Source organism: Gallinula chloropus (assembly GCF_964237585.1).
Source record: "Gallinula chloropus genome assembly, chromosome: 1".
Taxonomy (NCBI): domain Eukaryota; kingdom Metazoa; phylum Chordata; class Aves; order Gruiformes; family Rallidae; genus Gallinula; species Gallinula chloropus.
The window spans coordinates 22,385,174-22,400,338 of NC_140085.1; the positions used below are offsets into that span (position 1 = coordinate 22,385,174).

Consider the following 15,165-nt stretch of genomic DNA (forward strand, 5'->3'; position numbering starts at 1 on the left):
CATGGCACAAGGGATGTCCCAAACAACTGCATTTCTAGAAGTGTTATGGAAGCAGGAGATCTAGGAGACATTATACCACTTTTCCCCATGAAGGGGAAGGCTGATGGCAAGCTGAACCTTTGTCAGGCATTGGAGAAATGACATAGGACTGTGCTGAATGACACAAAGATGGAAAATCCTTCCAAGAAAGCCACAATTAATTGTGCCACAGCATCAGTAAGCACACTGGTTACAGCATTAGAGCCCATTATTTTCCCTCCAAGACATTACATTCCTACATTATTGATGCCACTGGCCTGCGTAATGAAGCGGTGTTTTGCATCCTTCTTCCTACCGAACATCAGGTTCGCAACGCTACAGCACAGATGCCAGATTTAAGGGAGGGTTGGGTTTTTTCTTCCAGTAGGCCAAAAATTCCAGTTAACAACCAAAAAAACAGCTGCACAAAAAGTCAAACACCTGTCCTTAATCAAATGCAAATGCTTGGGTTTCTATTCGATACAACTCAAAATTACGGCTATTTCTAAATACTCTGCTTCAACAGTGAATATTTTTACTTCATCTGGACAGACTATTTTCAGAAAGGCATTTGAGAGAGATTAAGCTATAACACAGTAAATTAGCAAGCCACTTACATAAATACTGAACTTCTTTGAAGTTAAGGGTGGGGGAAAAGCGGCTATAACTAAAGTTGAGGGTGGGGGCTGTAACTAGAGGGTCCCCACTCTAACTCGGAGAGCACGTCTGAAAGCCAGGAAAGGAAGATGCCCCATGTCAAAACTGCAGAAAAAAAGCCTAGAGGAGTTATCAGAACATTAGATTCAGTCCTGTGGCTCTTACTAATTCGTGGGACTACTGAAAGCGAAAAAAATGTATTCATGTGAACAATACTGCAGGAATGAGGCCCTGTGTGCAGAGCGCCCAGTCAGCAGGGAATGGTTCTGCAGCACAGAGGAAGGCCAAGAACGCCCACCACGTCTTGTGCAATGCCTGGGAAGGCTGTCCAAGAGAAGGTTGGGCTTAAACATGAAACAGTACTTCCTCTGCAATTATTAGAAGAAGATAGATTATTAATATAATCTTTAGAAACCTTCTCTTTCACAGGCATAACCCCAGAAAATCGCTTTCTAGTCATTCTTCACAGCATTCAGCTCCACAATCCCCCCAGTACACTGCAAATGGGAGAGGGCTCTTTAGAGTTATTTTAAATTTACTTTCTTTCAGTTTCACTTAATCTCCTTACATATCAGCTCTCTGCAAAAAAGAAATTAAGCCTCTGATCAGCTCCCACTTTGCCACTCACTCCTGCACGGTGCAATCACAACTTCTCCTGGGTGCCTTCTTTCTGGACCAAGTATTGCCACTCTGGGACTATTGCCATACCAAAATATTCCCCTTGCACCCCCCCAACTTTCATTATCTTTTCTGCTGCTTGCCCTTTGCTTTCCCTTTCTGGAAATGAGGCTACTGAAACTGAACTAATTACTCCAGGCTCAGAGGATGTTTTATGGGGGTGCTGAATCCTCATTTTTCCCTCTATCGCAACCAATACCCACGTGTTTGCTTAAATAATGACAACCACTTCAGTGCATCAGTGCAATGCCAGCAGCACTGTGAAACTTCAGGAGACACAAAATCAGAATTCGTCCCCATGATGCTCCTCAAGTGTCAAAGAGAGAAGTAAACTAAGAAGCCCTCATTTTCTCAAGCCCTCTGCCCTTAAACACAGTCCTTATCCCCAAAATGGATGTTTTCCCAGGGTCTCAACTAAGTCAGACCCTAACAGACACCAGGTGCCTGCAGCATCTTCTTACTCCACCTGGGGATATACGTGCAGCCCTGTCAGGAGTTTGCAGCATGGGTTGCACAAGCTGCCTATGGGCCTCGCAGCTCGTTTTGACAGTACGGGTCTCACTCTGCTCAGCAACTCTCTTTGTAGCCAGTTTCAGAGTTTGGGTGTGTTTGCCCTGTTTGCATGAGAAGCAGCTATTAAGCAGACAGCAGTGTCCCAAGTGAACTCCCAGGGAGTCCCAATGTGTCACCCTAAATTGGGCCAATCAGAGCCACCTAATCTCAAGGTCACAAAGGTGAGGGTGAGGGTGGCCAGGTCCCTTCTGAAGGAACACCTTGCCATGTCTATGCCTCCTCACTCTGAATTAAAGAAGAGGCACCTGCGATAGCGGCCAACACCTGAGCACCCAGGGCCAGCCCTAAGCCTTGGAAGACACTTTGTGACTCACCAGCTCCTGCCTCACACCGACGCAGTCTGTAATTAAAAGTGTCTCAATACAACCTCACCAGCCATGATAAGGTGGTGTTTTCCCACCAGCCTGATAACTGCTGAGTCTCTCCACCACCTCAAGCTCTGTTTGGAGCCCTTCTCTCCCTGTGACATTCTTGGTCAGCAGAGAGGGCGCAGGAGCAGGCAGACATCAGCATCCCCATCTGCTCTGGCAGTTTGATGGCTCTCATCACCACAGGTCTCCTTATAAAACTCACCAATTATCCCACGCATCCACAGTTTCTATGTGCTGGAGAGAGGTGACAGCCCATATCCATCCTGAAAATCAATTAGACTATCTGTATGCTTAAGAGGGAATACGCTTTGGCTGGGATATTTTTCTCCTGTTGTATCTAATCTTGCTTCAGAAGCATTCAGCCACCACAGTTTAGCTGCTGATGTATGTCAGACAGACAGCGTCACCGACTTATCTACCTTGGCTCCCAGCTTTCGGCTGCAAGAACACTGCCATTTAAGTTCTGCATCCCTCACCTTGAATTGCTGTTTATCTCATTCCTACATTTAAACCTGTAAAATAGTTGAAATTATTCCTGCTTGTCTTACCTGTGGTTCTCCAAACACGCCCTTTAAGGTGGAAGGCAAGGATGCATTCACAAGCAGCAAGTTTTCATGAAATTTGCTGGTGCCTGTTCCTGCATTCACTCAGCTTGCAAAACTGTTTCCAATGGTCCAAAACCCTTAATGCACAAAGCATTTTTTTTTTGAGCACAGTGGTAAAATGAAGAATTAGCTAGGTAAGACAGAACAGGAGGTCCTCATTACTATGGGGTGGCTTTTTTGATTGTTTCCTCCCCTTCCAGCACGTTAAAGGATTCAGGCATTTTTAAAACTCTTCCTTACCGAGAGCAAGACAGATAATTAAACCAAAATTCTTATTTTAAAAATCTAATTTACTTTTGCAAACACACACTGCTGGGCTATTTTTAGGATTTTTCTGATGTGGGCCAGCAGAAATAGGTTAGCCAGTGAGCACAAGGGCTTAGAGGCTGCACCAAGCAGAGTTCACTTTGCAGTCCTTAACACTCGACACCATGAACCAGTAGAACAATTTTTTAAAAAATCTTTTCAAATTACAAATAAGGGGATGCAGGGGGATGCAGGGGGAATCAGCCAGCCCCTTTTCAGTGGTCTGTGGAGACAGGACAAGGGGTAATGGCTGCAAGTTGGAGCACAGGAAGTTCCACACCAACACGCGGAAGAACTTTTTCACAGTGAGGGTGACAGAGCCCTGGGACAGGCTGCCCAGGGAGGTGGTGGAGTCTCCTTCACTGGAGATAATCAAGACACGTCTGGATGCCTGAGTGATATGTCCTAGGGAGCTGCTTTGGCAGGGGTGTTGGACCCGATGATCTCTTGAGGCCCCTTCCAACCCCTAGAATTCTATGATTCTATGATCTTCAGTTTTGAAAAAGCCTATTTTTAGCAAAAACAAATCTGGGCCTACAGATTTGATTCAGGAGTTTCTCTAATTTGTTACCAACCCAGAGCAAAATAATCTATCTACCTAGGCTTACAAAGAAGGATTCAGGGAAACTCATTTCTGAGGTACACTTGCATGCAAAAAAACATTCATCTATTTAAAAAAAAAAATCGTAGCATCTCAGTGGGTACCCAAAGTGACTCCAACCTCTGACACCCCTCTCCTTTTCAGTTGACAATACATCCCACCAAAGGGCTGGGCATCAAGCATCAGTCTCTGGGCATCTGGCTCACCTTACCAGCGGCAGCCTGCCTTGCTATCAACCACATCCTCTGCTTTAAGGTGACACTGAAGCAGAGATGCTTTGAAGGACCTGCAGCCTGGGGACTGGATATGGCCCATAGTCCACAACCTCTGTTTTTCTAAATCCCTGCCAAAAAACATCCCAGAGCGCACTCCGCAAGGCTTGCTCAGCCCTCTGCAAGAAAAAGCCAACCTTTCCTGACTTCAGCTCCTTGTTCACAGCCAAACACAATACATTAGCAAAGGCACCACGGCCCAGCAATGTTTATCCAAGAGTACCACGGGGCCAGAAGAAACTGCGAAACACTGTGGGATGCAAAGTTTCCTCCAATTATTTGGCCGCCTTGAAAATGCAAATGCATTTGCCATAACTCTGCTGCAACCCCAACCCTGCTCACTTCCCCCACCTGGGAGCAATATTTTATAGCAGTGCAATTTAGAAGCAGGGTGTTTTTATTAATTTTAGAGCCTCGGACTCTCACAGGTCCCGGTGCTACTCCACAGTGCTCAAGGACAGAAATCTGGTCCTCGAAGAGGCCTCTTCTCTAAACTTTGTGGGGGTTCCTCTTTGCCCATGCCGAGACCCTTACAGCCACGTGAAGTCCGTGTGCCATTCACATGAGCAATATCTATCCATGTCAGGGTTCTGGAGCAGGCTGTGAATTTGCTGACCCAAAGATAGCACCTGCCCCTCCCAGCTCGGCTGCCATGTCTCTGTGTGCTCCTATCTCCTGGCGAGCATCCTGCCTCCCACACATCCTGCTGCGCTGATCCCTCCCTGCACTTTCGCTTTCAGCTGACTTACAACACTTGGAGAAAAGAGCTTTAAACTGCCTCTGTGCTTCCATACATCCTTTGAAAAATCCCAGTATCAACATCCATTACTGCCTTAAGCACAGCAGTAGGAATATCCCAGTCCCAAAGTGTCCCGCCAGCAAAGGTCTGACTAAGCTGATCTGGTACTCTCCCAGACAACAGACAACCAGCCACCACAGGCCAGATTTACACCAAGTCTGCATAAGAGCCACCATGACCAGAACCTGGCCCAAAATTGCTGATCAAGCAACCATTTAACATAGTGCTTGTAAATCATCTTAAATCATCTGGAACTGAGTGGGGTGAAGAAGTCCTTCCTCCTTACCCACCCAGACAGTTCGGCTCACCCAGGGCATGGTCACCTGTCCTGAGGCCTGTCAGTACAAGTGGTGTAATTTTCTTCCTGTACCTTACTACCAATCCAGGATCACTTAACTCCAAATGAAATCCAAGCTATTTCATTTCCTTACCAGTGATGAGACAAGAGAATCCCCGTAGGAAACTGCCAAGTATCCCAAGCACCTTCCCAGCCGCCAACCTGGTCCATATACTTACTGTGGGATGCCAATAGCCCTCTTACAGTACACACTGTAAACCCCCCTGGGTTGTTTCCATGAAGAACTGACCCCCAGAAAGGGTACTGCTTACCATAAACTGAGCATAGGAGTCAAGGAAGAGAACAGAATTCCACCAATATGATAGACACCACTTAAACGGAGTCCAACAAAATGGTCGCGTGCTGTAAGCCATGCTGGGCAACTGCCTCACCCCCAACCTGCCATGCTACGGGACTGTGAAGATTCAAATTAATCAGTTCAGTTTAACAGGTTAAATTAATTAAAATTACCAAGACAAGCCTCTGCAGCCTCAGCAAGGTATCCACACAAGTCCCTGTAACCCATCCATGCTGCTGAAATGATCCACACCGATAATGGTTCCTCAAACCATATTCCAGCTGCTCCCAGAAACATATTCCTCACTCTTGCTATCAAAACAAGGCTACAGCTGCCTTCTCATTCACTTATTTCACTTGATCAGTGGCCTTCCCTCTTATGTTTCTAATTTACAGAGAGCAAACAGAGCGACTGACCACCAGATTATATCTCCTCACAGCCTACAACAGCAGGACAGCTGTATTACCTTCTGGGAAAATGGGAAGCTTACACGCTGACAGACAAATGTGGCCATGCTGAGCCCGCTGATAGGGACGCTTTGTTGTAGGAAATCCCTGAAAGCAAGGACAGATCAAAAACTACATTTGAAGCTTTGGCTGACATAGTCCTCTATACACTGGCTGTGGGGTTTTTTTCAGGCTGTCCCCACTGAACACCTCTGGCAAAGTAACTACAGGTTAAGCCAACTGCTCGAGCTCTGTCTGGGGTAATTCTGACTCCATCCATGTGTCATTTAAAATACTTATCAGGGGTATAACAATCATAATTAAAGACTTACATGGAGATGATGCAGTAAGTTGCTTTTGGTGAGGAAGAAAACAGGAAGAGCAAAGGAAGAAAAAAGCCCCTATGTTTTCCTTACACCCTGCTGAAACCTCCTATGCCCCATGGCAAGGAAACACCCTGAGGAAACACCCTGCCACAAAGCCATGGGTGGGAGCACTGGGATGTGGGGACTGGGATGGAGGGACTGGCCAGGTTGGAGACCACAGCCCAGCCTGGGTGACACAGAGAGGCACCAGGAAAGTGCTGAAACTGGGAAAGTGGGCAGGCACTGATGCATGCTGAGAAGATAATTCATGATATTTGGGAGGTGACAGCAATAGAAAAGTCAGCCCACAACACTGAGCAGCTCTCATTTCACTGCCCAGCAATTAATGCTAACACCTGGTGTTAAAGGAGACAACAGGAGTGGTCTGCTGGGCTCCAAGCTGCCATCGCAGCCCAACCTGCTCGGGGATGCAAATGGTGGCAGTGCTGCTGCTTATGATCCCTGCAGCAAGAGAGCATGTGCAGTGAATAACTTCCCTGTCCATCCTCTCCTTTCTCCTGTACAGTTTCTACTGGGCCAGCAAGACATCTATGTTGACTGGCAATAGTAGTTTTGGCAGGCTGTCTGAAATGAGCCCCGCGCTTCTTGTGCTATGCGTTGGCCAGAGGAAATTACTTTGGACAGAAGATTTAATTCCCAGCACCTACACACTCCAGCAAACTGCTGCTCTTCTCCTCTGGCGTCATCTAATCGAGCATGGCTTTCTCCTTTCACATCTTCATTGAGGTTAAGGTGGTGGGAAGACCATTAAAGCTTTCCTTTGCCTTCTGAGCAAGAACTCAGTGCCAGACAAGGAAAAAAAGGCTTGGGCTGTAGGAGTCCCCAGCTGACGCACCACTGGGTATTTACTCTGGACAACATGGAAGATTTCTGATGGGTAACCAACAGCTTGGTTCGACCCACACTGCACAGAGGCCAACACACCACAAGTGGTTACTGTAAGTAAATTTGCACAGCTACAGGAGACCATTTGCAGTTGCCTCCAGGAAAGGTGCAAAGCCATCCCTAACACTCACCTGCACCTTGTGCCACCAGCTCCCAGGAGGGCTGAAAGACTAGATGGAGCCTGTTACCATTGAGCAAAAAAAGCCCATAACACAATATACTTGGAAAAATCACACTGTTATTTCCCAAACATACTCCTGGTATATAGTTTTATTTCCCAATCCTAAGTCCAAAGTCCCATTTACATCAGAAACTAAGTGGTATACCCACAGCCCTAAAACTCCCTTGCGTGGCCACAGCTACAACTGCTATTAAGGTACTTTCCAACATGATAAAGAGAATAATTGTATTGGCATACATAATCTTTATGATTATTCTGGGTGTTTCTGGTGTAACCATTTCTGGGATTATTTCTGTTATATTATGGGTATAACTGAAACAAATTACACAAACAAAAATGTCCAGAGGGAAACAAACCTTCATCAGCCAAAGAGTCAAACAGCAACCTCCCATTGGGCCCCTACTTCCCAGTCCCACAGTTGTTCCTTCTCAACCCTCACAAGGCAAAGGAGGGCTGCAGTGACCGCCAACATGCTGAATGTCCGCCTGTCCCACTCCTGCCAACACCTTTGGCTTGAAGCAACCCACCCCATTCCAGGAAAGAAGCAGGGTTTCTCACCCCAGCCCACAAGCCATGCCCAGGTGACTCTTCTTCCCATCTGGGACCACAGCATGTTTAGAGAAGATGTGGAAGTTTGCTTGGGAGGTTCTCAGGTAAGAGAATTGAACAAAAATCCACAGCTTTTTTTTGCACAACTAACCTCTGGGCAAGGTACTCAAGTGCCCAAAAGCAGATGAGGAAAACACAGTGGCAAAGACCCCTAAGTATAACATACAGGAGCATGTAAAAAAACCTTTAGGCTATATTCCCCCACTTTTGTTTTTTAACTAGTAAAAAACAAGACTAAAATGGGTGGGAAAGGATGTTCTTCAAACTGCAGTCCAAAAAGGTCCAGAAAAAAGGCATGAAATTCTGTTTTGTGCCCAAATATTCCATTGTCATCCCAGCTGAAATACATTTCAGATTGATTTTTACATTGCCCCTAAAGCCGTAATAGCATCTTGAATGGTTCAATTACAAAAGAAAGCAGGTAAGTAACCAGCAGGTAACAGTATGCTCCCTGGGAAGGGAAGGGAAGGGAATAGTCTCTGTATACACACAGGCATGTATACATATGTACCAGACATTAAAAGCATTGACTGATTTGGTTAAGCTGTGCTAATATATTGGTATTGTTCATTTGCTTGGAGTCCCACTAGCTGCCTGGACTAGGAGAAGAGGCTGAGGTTAAACTGAGGTTAGCTGGCATGTGTCAGCCAAGTCTGACCTAATGCTGGGTTTCTTCCTAGCTGTTGGGTCTTCCTCTCTAAATAATATTAAGAATAGGAAGAAACCACAGGGGCGCAGTTGGGTTCCAAATACCTATTTTTAGAAGCTGTACACAAACAGACAAGGCCAAGATGTGCATGCTCACTGCTCCACAGAAACCTCCTCCCTGCGATCCCCAGCTCCCTGGCTGTCACCCTCATGACCTCTGCCCTTCCCATCCCAAGTCCTGCAACACAACATAAGGAGACACCCCACCCCCCAACTGAAATGAAAATAATCTGTTTTCTAAACTCTGTATTAAGTGTTATCTAATACTTTTCCTCCACCTGGTAAACGAGGACCTTTGTATCTATAAAACAGTGTAGGTGACTTTGAGCTACTTGGTCCTGCTATCCAAGCCTCCCTCTGTGAGAATGAACGGACTTACTGCAACAATTTCTGCTGGATCCAAGACCTGGGGAAACTTCCCAGTCATCCCAAAACAGCTCTCAGATCCGGCCTAAAAGTAGCAGTTTGATGAGCAATAAAGAAACAAAAATAATATAGCTTAAACCACAGAGGTACCAGCTTTTACTGCCTTGCATTGAGTACACAATATTTTGCTCCCACTATTTCAAGGGAAATAACACTCTGTGCGACTGTTACAGGATGTGAAATGCGTCCTGTGCTGTTCAGAGCTCGTAACTGAAACTGTCAAGCGCCAACAAAATCCCAAACCTAAAGTTTTTAATTTTCATTCAACCATGACATTAAAATTCTGGTTGTGCTGGGGGGGGGGGGGTGGGGTGTGGGGGGGTGGAGGGAATTACTACCTTGGAGTGCTTTTAAGGTCTATTCTTTCTGATGTAGTAACTGGGATAAACTCAGCCAAGATGCCAGCAGCTGCTGGCATATTCCAGCAGCTCGTTCCCAATGGCACTGCTGTTCCTCCTTTGTCATCCCTACTTCTGGTACTACACAAGAGGTTGTCAGGATGTTCATCAAGATGTGGCCTGATGCCTGCAATACATAAAGGAATGCCACCACCTTCATGCACGTGCCTTCAACCCTGCACAAGAAACAAGCAGGCATGTGTTGGAGAAAGGGCTCCTGTTGAGGCAGCTGCCCGAGCTCAGGCCAGACAGACCCAAAAAACCCAGCTGGCTGAAGCACCCACTGAAAGAACTGGTTCAGATACCTTCTCTGTCTGAAGGCACATGACCATAATTTACAGGAAGGTTATCTTGCAGCCCTGCTTGAGTCTTGCAGACCCTCAGACCATCTTCCTCAATGCTCCTGTTCAGAGACTATTTTAGAGCAATCTCAGACTACATTACACACAAACTCCTCAGGTACTTGCATCTTTGCCAGTTGCCTGTTTTGCTGGCTGGCTTTTAACCTGGAATTTGTTTAAAGGTTTGACATTTGCCTACCAGAGAGCTACCACCTCTTCTCCTGAAAAAAAACCCTATCTGCAGAAAAGATACTGCTGGGAGATCCACTTTTACACTGCTTTCCTTCCCTCCCCCTTCATTCAAATCATACCAGCCACGGTACCTCTAGAGAGGACCCAGCCACCTCTTCTCATCCACATCCGATGGACCAAACCCACCAATTTCAGTGTCTGCATATCTGCATGCCACCCAGCTGGGGAAATGGCACCCAGATTTATCAAACATCCAGAGTACAAGACCCATTTCTTCTCCTGGAGTAGTGCAGAGAGATGTGAGAAGTCTGCTGCTATTAAGCTGCTTTATCACCGTGTTTCAAGCACTGAGCAAAGAGGAAGGATGAGCGTGCGGTTACGCCACTACATAGCAATGTAGCTTCTAGCAGTCCCAGCCTCCTACCACAGATTGCCCAAATAGTTTTGAGCAGGTCAAAATCTCCCACATCACATTTCCCCACCTTTTAAGTGCCTCAGAAGAAAATATTTGCAAGCAACCATGGAGCACTCAGACATTAAAATGGTGAGGACTATATAAACAGATACGTATCTCACTGGTGAAGAAACAGACTGATGTGTTTTAATGGTTTATAATGGCTGGTTTAGTTGCCATGAAAGTACTTGAGAGCATGCAACGTGCCCTTGGATTAAATCTAAATAAACAGCAATAAAAATGGTTTTTATTACAAGAGGGCCTGACTCTTGATATATAAGAGGAGTCAAACTATGTATTATAAGATGTTAAAAAGCAAAACAACATTACAGTCATTTGCATATAAAACATAACAACATAAGGAGAGAGGCAAAACAAAATGGACAACTTGTTAGGGTCTGATTCAAACATCTCAGAAAAATGCCATTTGCTCAAGTCTGGGCTGAGCTACCAAGAAGATCTGTGTCAGGTAAAGCTACAACAAAATGGGAGACAAAAACTCCCAATCTTGCCCCTGGAAAGGGAGATAAATGAGGGTCAGAGTGAAGTTCACTGAAATCCACTGAGCTGATACAGAGAGAGTTAGAGAGATCTGCAAAACAAAATGAAAGGCTCGATAGGAGACCGCACAGCCAGTGCTGCAATGTCAGAAACGCAACACAGTGCCATCTGAAACCTACAGGCACAGTACAGGGACTGAAGGAAACATAACGGTGGCATCCATGGGTAAGACGTGCCTGCCTGCGACAGGGCTACAACAAGGCACAAGGGTTCAGCAACAGATGCATTATGAAGGCAGGTTCAGCGGACCCTCCTGGGAGGGCATCCTCAGCTGGAGTAAAGCCACCAGAGGAGTGTAACGGAGCTGCATCTGTTTACACCGGGGAGGATTTGCCCCTTTCTTTTGCTCCTGCTTGGCACCCTCCTTCGGGTCCCTTATGGGAGAGAAGGTGTCTTAACACAATAGATAATTAGCTGTAATGCATCCTCTGTGGCTATAACAACTTGACAGGGCTTATCTGTAGACCTGATCTAGACTTCCAGTTATCCTTGTTCTCCCGGTTCCCTGTTTTCCCCAGTATTTGCATCTCAGCTTGACAAGTATTCTGTATTTAAGCTTAATAAAACTGTTTGCATATGCCCGTGCACGCTTAGGAGAAGGCAAGAGAAAAACCACCCGGTCTCATCTCGGATTCCACAGATGCGTCTCGCTCCATTTTCCCTTCCCCGACAAACAGGAGGAGTCGAAATAAGAAACGTCAAGTTTGGGATCCTGCTCTACCGAGCGATCCGCTCGTTAAAAATACTGTTCCGTTTAAAAAAAAAGGAATAATATAAATAAATCTCAAACCCAAACAAGCCTCCCCAGGAAGCTGATGCATCGCCGTGCTGCATCTGTGTCAAGCTCTGGGTAAACAAGCAGCAACATGAATGAAATCTGTCCAGAAAGACTGCATTTCAGCGCCAACCGCGCAACCTCTGCCCAAACCACTGCGTATGTAACAAAGTTTGATCGCGCTTGCGAGCGCTCAGCGGCGCTTCTGCCATTTCCTGTGGAAAACTGAAGCTCCGAACGGTGTCTACCACCCAGCCCTCGCCGACACCGCTGCCAGCAAACCCTAATACACACACACACACGCGCGCTCCGGACCGCCGGGAAGGGGCCAACCCGCCGCGCTGCTCCCTCCTCCTGCCCCCCGCACCCCAGCGGCGCGACCCCGCCGCAGCCCCGCACATCCCCGGCGGCAGGTGCCGCGGCTCGGCCCGAGCACGGGGGATCGGACGGACGGACACCCCCCGGGAACGGGGTGGGGGGGAAGGGGTGTCCCGCCCCAGCGCAACAGGTGGTCGGTGGCGGCGGCGCCCGGTCCCGCCCCGCGGCCACACTCACCGCTGGCGTTCTTGCCGCAGATGAGGTGCTGGTAGGGCTGCAGCAAGCCCCAAAGCTCGGGGTCGTTGTTGACCGTCTGCTCCAGCGCCTCCAGGGTGAAGCGGGGCGCCTCGCCGCCCTCCTTCTCCTTTTCGGCCGGGGTGGCGGAGGCGGCGGCCGGGGGTCTGCCGGGCGGCGGGAGCGGAGCGGCGGGGCCGGCCAGCACCCGGGCGTGGATGTCACGGAAGAGGCTCTCGGTGCCGGCGGTGAGGTAGATGGCGGCGTGCTCGTGGATGCGCAGGGCCACGCGGCTGTCCACCATCCAGCGGTAGAACTTGCCCACGGAGAAGGCCAGCCCGCACCGCGCCGACTTCCCGCGGCTGAAGCGGTCGCCGCCGCTACCGCTCATGTTGTAGAGGGAGAGGGCGCCCAGGGCGGCCGCCGTGCAGCGGGCCGACAGCGTCCAGCCCAGGACGATCTCCATGGCGCTCCGCACCTCGTGCTTGGTGCACTTGGCGAAGCGGAGGCTCAGCCGCTGCGCCTCCCGGGCGATGCGCACCAGCGCCCGGCTCACCAGCGTCGAGAGCCGCGCCGCCGCATCCCGGCTCCCGGGGCTGGCGGCGGCGCCCGGCGCCCGCGGCTCCCGGCGCGGCGGCGGCAGCAGCAGCGCCTCCACCTCCTCCAGGCTCCAGGGGACCTCCTCAAGGTCGGGCAGGAGCCGGGAGCACTGCTGCCCCGCGCAGTCCAGCACCTCGGAGTCTTCCGCTAGGACGGTGTTGACGGTGTCGAAGCTGTTGTGCCGACTGTGCATGGAGTCAGTTAGGTGCGGCCAGCAGCTTCCTCCATAGGGGTACGTGGGGTGCGAATCCGAGCAGCACAGCGACAAGTTGGAGGAGCGCACCGAGTCCGCCGCGCCACCATACCCGGAGTCCAGCGTCAGGTCTTCCAGCGTCCTCACCGCCGTCTTACCTCTCCGGGCCATCGCTGCACTTCATGCTGCACCCGCGGGACCCAGGCGGGGAGCGGCTCACAGGAAAGGAGGGGGGAAGAGAACAACAGCGAGGGGGCGCGGCGAAACCCGCCGACCGCTTCGCTTCGCCCCGCCGGCCGCAAGCCGCTGCCGGTATGCTCCGCCAGACGCCGGCGAAGCGGCGGTGCTGCCCGCGCCCTGGTACCGACTGCTGCCGGCCGCGGCCCCGCTGCCCGCCCGGCTCCTGCACTGCGCCGCGCCGCCGGCCCGACACCGCACCGCAGCGCAGCGCCGGCCAGGCGGCGCGGGGAGGGGCGGAGCCATACAAAGCGCCTCCGGCTCGTGTCCAATGGAGCGGCGCGGGGGCGGAGACATGCAAAGCTCCGTGCTCGGCGGCCAATGGGAAGGCGGTCTGAGCCTGGCGGCACCTCCCCTCGGCTCCGCGGGGCGCGGAGCGCAAGCACCGCGCAGCCAGGGGCGGTCCCGGTCCCGATCGCGGTCCCGGCGGTGCTGCTCCGCCGCTGCCCACGGCGCGCCCCGGTCCCGCCCGCCCCGGCGGCGGTGCAGCACCCTGCCGTCTGCGCGGGGCCCCCGCCCGGGCTGCAGCCCGCGGGCGGGCAGGACCCCGCGGTCCAGTCCCGAAGGCGGGGACTCTGCGTGCTGCAAAGCGAGAACACGTTCAATCGGCGTCGGCCCAGCGGGACCGCAGGCAGCCGGGTGCGGGGCGAGGCTCGGGGAGGAGCGTGGCCCACGGTGTCCCCTCGCACCGCTCCCGGTGCCCCTCCCGGCTGGGAACTGCAAGGTGTGAGCCGTGCCTCTCGTACATCCTCCACCACCGTCTCCCAGGCAAATAAATACACTGGAGTCCCGCTCCAGCCCTCGCAGGTTTTTCACACCAGCGGTTCCCTGATGTTGCTGTAAGCAAAGGAAAAGGCACCCCGGGCACGCACACAGGCAGCTTGAGGCCGTCGAGATGTTTTGAAACCGAGCAGAAGCTGCCACGTAAGAATACCAGGCATCACTGGAGCTGGGAAGAGCAATTTCCAAATAATTAAAACAAGCACAATAAAGCCCTTAGACATTCTTGAAATCATCTATCACAAAGGCTTTGGCAAGTAAGGTTTGTCTTGGGCTTAGGGCGCATTTCCTATGCACATTAAGATTTCTTGTGCAATTGGGACAATTTATCCCCAACTAACGTACTTTAATCTTACAGCACTAGGCTTTGGCGTTATCAGGAGTTGCCTGGCCAATATCCCAGGCAACAGACTGAGAACGTATATGCTTCTGTGTTCTGTTTTTGAAGAAATGTTACATCCTTTTAAGTGTAAAATACCAGTGAAATTCTATCCCTTTAAGGATAAGAGCCTAGCAAACACATTTCTCTATCGTGCCAACAGAGGCGGCCAAAATTCTTCAGCAGACAACGCAAGTCATGTAAGAGATTTCCCCATCCAAGAGAGCAAAGCCTGGCTATCCTTCAACATAAACTTCTTATAGGAAAGGCACAAACGCAACTAGAGGTAGGCTTGTTTCTCAAACAGGTTGGGGAAAACTATGACACGACCGAAAATACAGAGAGCATTGTCTTCCAGCTTAAGCGCTGTGAGAAACTCGTTTCTCAGCATAATCTTGGTCCTTCCACAGGATACACTATGCACAACAGGTTTCCACAGAAATCCTAAGCAGCACCATACCCTGATAAAATACAGCAGAGCCAAGGACAGAAGCAACCTGAACTAGAGCCACTGTCACGCTGCAAATCAGAAGTTCAGCTAATCTTG

At 49.9% G+C, this 15,165-nt stretch overlaps 1 protein-coding gene across 1 annotated transcript in view; it reads right to left on the reverse strand.

Annotated features, from left to right (window-relative positions):
- Positions 1-13,393, reverse strand: part of ABTB3 (ankyrin repeat and BTB domain containing 3) — a gene marked incomplete at its 5' end in the record, with an annotated part of 175,741 nt that extends 162,348 nt beyond the window's left edge. The window contains one exon of the mRNA XM_084279536.1: positions 12,433-13,393. Within this exon, the coding sequence (XP_084135662.1) occupies positions 12,433-13,393 (961 nt within the window). The remainder of the gene's footprint in view (positions 1-12,432) is intronic.
- Between the last annotated feature and the right edge of the window lie 1,772 nt (positions 13,394-15,165).